General features: G+C 53.3%; 1 protein-coding gene across 1 annotated transcript; it reads right to left on the reverse strand.

Moving 5' to 3' along the window:
* Window positions 1-694: 694 nt before the first annotated feature.
* On the reverse strand, window positions 695-5,007 carry KLK4 (kallikrein related peptidase 4). The gene is made up of 5 exons (XM_024237328.3): window positions 4,947-5,007; window positions 3,520-3,682; window positions 2,818-3,068; window positions 2,598-2,734; window positions 695-1,326 (listed from the first exon to the last, which is right to left on the reverse strand). Exons 1-5 carry the CDS (start codon window positions 5,005-5,007, stop codon window positions 1,174-1,176), a joined length of 765 nt encoding a protein of 254 aa, XP_024093096.1. The 3' UTR covers window positions 695-1,173.
* Window positions 5,008-5,271: the final 264 nt, after the last annotated feature.

The following is a 5,271-nucleotide window of genomic DNA, read 5'->3' on the forward strand; positions in this document are numbered from 1 at the left end:
TGCCTGTCTTTCTAAGAATCTGCCAAGCTGTTTTCCAAAATGGTTGTACCATTTTACCCCCTACCCCCAGCAATGTAGGAGAGTTACAGCTGCTGTAGATATAACCAAGACTTGATGCTGTTATTCTTTTCAATTTTAGCCATTCTGGTAGCTGTATGTCTTTTGAAATGATTCTATATTTTTCAGGTACTGGGTGCGACATTCCATATATGACCATTAAATAGAGTGTGTTAATCGTATTGTTCAAATTATCTATATACTTATTCAGTCTCCCATCTCCTTGCCTGTAGGCCCCATTCTGCCCCTCAAACTTCCCTCTTTCTACTCCTTGGTCTCTGTAGCTGTCACTCACAGTAGCCCTCTCCACAATTCTCCCCACCAGACTCCAGCTGCAGCAGCCAAGCCCTGAGACAGATTCAAATTAAAAATTCTTGAAATGCAGTTAAGAAGACAAAAATGAATATAGATCAACTAAAGCTGAATAGTTAAACTAAGCAAGAAAATCTCTACAGTTACCATTTGCTGACTTGACTTTTCAGAAACTGGACAACATCCATGGCACTGGTTTCTCTTAACTACCCAGGGAATGGCCCCTTCCTCTGAAACCCTGTGGCCCTCCTAGTCAAAGCTCCCATTTCCCAGATAGGGAAACTGAGACCCATGGAGGGAAAGCCATTTGCTGGAATCTCTTGAATGGAAGCGGAAGCAAGGAGGACACTACAAACAGAACCTGCGCTTCTCTTAGACTTTATTTCTGGATCTAGGGGAAAGGGACAAAAAATGAAAAACCAACTGGTAAGGTTGGGTCAACGTGCCACAAGGGGGCACTGTGTACAGGGAGAGTCTAGCTGGCATTGGACCACTGGGTCTGAGGGAGGAGGGGCTGGGACCTGGACCTCTGGGTCTGGGGAAGGAGGGGTTGGGGGCCTGGACTTCTGAGTCTGAGGGAGGAGGAGCTGGACTCCTGGGTCTGAGGGAGGAGGGGCTGGGGGGTCTGGACTCCTGGGGTCTGAGGGAGGAGGGGCTGGGGGCCTGTACCCTGGGTCTGAGGGAGGAGGGGCTGGGGGCCTGGACTCCTGGGCCTGAGGGAGGAAGGGCTGGGAACAGGTATTCCTGAATTCCTTCAGCAGGATGTATTTGGGGGTCAATTTCATGGGTTCCCAGTCCCCATAGTTAACTGGCCTGGATGGTTTTCTCTATCCACTCAGTGAATTTGCAGAGGTTGGTGTAGACGCCTGGCACGCCAATTTGGCCACACGGGGCTTTTCCGAAAGACACGAGGCCCTGCAAGTACCCGTTGCAGATCAGGGGACCCCCAGAGTCACCCTGTTGTGAAGAGAGGGAGAGTCAGAATCCGAAACACAGAGAGGTGGAAATGGATGTGGGATCAGAAAGGAACTAAATGAGACTGAGAAACAAAGACAGAACCGTCATCAATAACAACATAGCCCAGCAACATTTCTGTTGGAAGTCCCATTCCAGATCCCTGACCTCATCTAATCCTGCTTCCTGATGTCCTATGTCCTGAATGCTGGCTGCTTCTCTTGGGCTTGTGGTCTGTCTGTTTCTGTTTGTCTGTCTTTCCTTCTTTGTCTCCTTTGTGGCTTGTTTATCTGTCTCAGTGTCTCTGCATCTCTTTGTAAAGTCTTTTTTTTTTTTTTTGAGACAGAGTCTCACTCTGTTGCCCCAGCTGGAGTATAGTGGTGTGATCTCGACTCACTGCAACCTCCGCCTCCCATATTCAAGCGATTCTCCTGCCTCAGCCTCCCAAGTAGCTGGGATTACAGGCGCCTGCCACCATACCCAGCTAACTTTTGTATTTTTAGTAGAGACAGGATTTCACCATTTTGGCCAGGCTGGTCTTGAACTCCTTACCTCAAGTGATCTGCCTGCCTCGCCTCCCAAAGTGCTGGGATTATAGGCATGAGCCACCCAGCCCAGCCTCTTTGTAGAGTCTTGATTTTTCCTATTTCTCTTCGTCTTTCACCTCTATGAATCTGTGTCACTGTTTCCCTCTGGGTACACAGTTGACCCTTGAACAACCCTGGTTTGAACTGCACAAGTCCACTTATACTTGGATTTTTTCAATAAATACATTAGAAAAATTTTAGGGGAGTTGCAACAATTTAAAAAAATTCAGATGTACTGTGTAGCTTAGAAATATCAAAAAATTCCAACAAAGGTATATCATGAATGCATAAAACATATGCATAAATCGACTATTTATGTTATTGGTAAGGCTCCCCGTCAACAGTAGGCTATTTCTAGCCACGTTTTTGGGGGAGTCAAAAGTTATATGAGGATTTTCGGTTGGGTGGAGGTCACCGCCCCCAGGCCCCATGCTGTTGGAAGGTCAACTGCATTTCTATGTGTGTGTGTTTCTGCCTCCCCATGTCTCTGTTTCTGTTTCTCTCTTCCTTTGCTTCTCTTTATTCCTATGTTTATTTCTCTGTTTCTCTCAGTTTCTCTCTCTAGTTGTCACTGTCTCCCTGTGTGTCTTTCCATCTCTGCATCTCGCCATGCGGCCCTGTGTGTCTCTGTCTCCCCCTTCTCCACCCTTCCCTGGGTCGCCTGCCCTCCCCTTTCCCGTCTCTCACATTGCAGGAGTCCTTCTGGTCTTCCCCTCCGCCGGCGCAGAACATGCTGGCGTGGTACAGCGGGTCATACAGCTTACTGCAGACCTCCTCAGACACCACTGACACGTTCACGCACTGCAGCACGGTGGGCATTCTGCCTGGGACGCAGAGCTCTGGGTCAGCCCCCGCGACTGGGCAGAGGACCCCCTTGAAGAGGGCAGACACACACCCGTGAGCTCACCGTTCGCCAGCAGACCCCAGCCAGACACGAGGCAAGAGGTCCCCGCGGTAGGGCACTGCAAAGCAATGCTGATGCTCCGGATGGTGTCAGACTCGGACACGGATTCGTCCAACTTGATGAGCATGAGGTCATTGGCGAGCAAGGGTCTGTTGTACTCTGGGTGCTGTACGGAGAGGCTGGCCTCCACCATCTGGCTCCCTGGCTCTTGGTCGGCCTCAAGGCTGTGCAGACCCAGCCCGATGGTGTAGGAGCTATGGGCCACGGAGGGCAGGTCAGTTTTGTGGCAACTACATCCTTATCTCCATTCTCATCTTCAACCCCATTCCCATCCCCATCTCCTAACCCCAACCCCACCCTCTTCGCTAAACACCCTAAGAGCTACTGAACCGTGGTCTCAAATCCTCATTCACAAAAATTCAGGGACAGCAACTTGCCTTAGCTCACTAGAGACTCAGCACTGGGCTGAGATTTCAAGTCAGGGCTCTCTGAGTCCTTCCGAAGCAAGGTTCCCGCCTCCCAGCCCTTCCCTCTGGGCTCCCCGGATCCAGGCTCATTCCGTCCTCCTCCTAGAGCCTTCACCGCTGTTTCCCCCTGAGCACCCCAAGATGAGCCTGATATTAGGCCCCTGCCTTCAGCCAAGGTAACCTCCAGGCCCCGCCCCCGGACCCAGGCGCTGCCCACTCCCCCTACCTCTGCACTCACTTCTGGAAACAGTGTGCGGCTGACAGCACCCACTGCGGATGCACCAGGACGCCCGAGCAGAACAATTCGTTTTCCATGACCAGTGCCGCCTGCCAGGGCTGCGAGTGCGGGCTGCAGTCCTCGCCGTTTATGATTCGGCTGCAGCTACCAGAGACGAGCGATCCTGAGGGCGGAGTCAGGGATGGGATCGGGACCAGGAGGCGGGACCAGGGTTCCTGGGGGTGGGCTTACCGAGCAGGGGCGTGGTCAGAGGTTCAGGAGCAGTCAGGGCTCCTCGGGGGGGAGTCAGGGCAGGGAACGGGCTTAGGAGGCGGGCCCAGGGCTCTTGGGGGAGGGGTTACCGAGCAGGGGCGTGGTCAGGGCTTCAGGGGCAGTCAGGACTCTTGGGGGGGCCGAGTCAGGGCTGGGGGCGGGCCCAGGGGGCGGACCCAGGGCTCCTGGGGGTGGGGTTATGGTGCAGGGGGCGTGATCAGAGCTTCAGGGGCTGGTCCAGGATATAGGCCTAGGGCTCCCAGGGGCGGTGATCACGGTGCAGGAGCCTGGTCAGGGATTCAGGGTAGTCAGGGCTCCTGGGAGGAGAGTCAGGGCATGGGGGTGGGCTGAGAAGGCGGGATCAGTGCTCCTAGGGTTGGGGTTACAGCGCAGGGGCGCCATCAAGGCTTCAAGAGCTGGGTTACGGCTTAGGGGCAGTCTCAGAAGGTGGGACCAGGGCTCCTGGGGCGGAGTCAGGGCTCTGGGGTGGGCTCTGGAGGTGAGACTGGTGCCATCGCGGTGCAAAGCCACGGTCAGGAGGGGTTCAACAGAGGAGTCTAGGCTCATAGCGGTAGGATCGGGTCCTTTGGGGTGAATTAAAGCTCAGGGGGTGGAGTTGTTGCTGGGAGCAAGGATCGAGTCACTTGTCTGCGCAGATTGATGCTCAAAGAGTCGGTCCTGCACCGAGTCACTCCTATCCTCTCCCAGCCTTGCCCACAGTCACACCCAGCCACGAGCCCATTCACACCAAAACACCATTTTATAGTCCTGTGAGGTGAGTTCCTTGGGAATGGGAGAGGGAGATCTCAGGACTGAAGACCCAGGAAGCAGGCACAGATTCCCAGCAATGGATCACTCCCCAGGAAGCACAATCTCCTGCACCCTCGGCTTCCCCGTCCCCATATCATCATTACACTGTTGTCACTCCACCAGATATTCAGAGGCACAAACTGTCAGAGTCTCACAGGTACAACCACACACCCAGGCACACTGCCACACACAAATTCATCACGATACAAGGAGTTGCAGGGGCACAGCCATGGGGGACGGATAACACGGTACCATCTCACAGGCAGCTTTGCAGTCACAAGCAAGAGGACACTGAGTCACGCCTGAACATTAACAAACACTGTGCCCCCAAGCACAGACAGACATACACACGTATACTCAGATACCTGTGATACCAAGGATGAGGAACCCTAGGAACCAGCTCCAGGGATTTCCTGCTGTGGCCATCACGTCAGCGCCTGGGGATGAGGACTGAGACTTAGCCGTGTCTGGGGATCTTCAGCCCAAGTCTCTCCATCCCTTTCTTTGTCCCTCCCTTTCTTCCCTCTGGGACGTTATTAGGTAGGCAAGAGCCTAGACCATCTACCCCCTCTCGCATCCATGGATACAGAACCTAGAGAGACAGATTTAGAGACTGAGAGAGAAAGAGAGAGAGAGAGAGAGATGGGAAAAGAGAGAGAGAGAGAGAACTAGGTAGAAAGGAAAGTTTAG

The sequence above is a fragment of the Pongo abelii genome, chromosome 20 (assembly GCF_028885655.2).
Source record: "Pongo abelii isolate AG06213 chromosome 20, NHGRI_mPonAbe1-v2.0_pri, whole genome shotgun sequence".
NCBI lineage: Eukaryota > Metazoa > Chordata > Mammalia > Primates > Hominidae > Pongo > Pongo abelii.

Bases quoted from the DNA above. Each gene is read 5' to 3' on its own strand.
- KLK4 (XM_024237328.3), bottom strand. From the start codon at position 5,007: ATGGCCACAGCAGGAAATCCCTGGAGCTGGTTCCTAGGGTTCCTCATC. The intron at 3,069-3,519 runs GTGAGTGCAGAG...CGTGGCCCATAG, and splicing joins GCCGCACACTGTTTCCAGAA to CTCCTACACCATCGGGCTGG. The intron at 1,327-2,597 runs GTGAGAGACGGG...TCTTCACAACAG, and splicing joins ACCAGAAGGACTCCTGCAAT to GGTGACTCTGGGGGTCCCCT.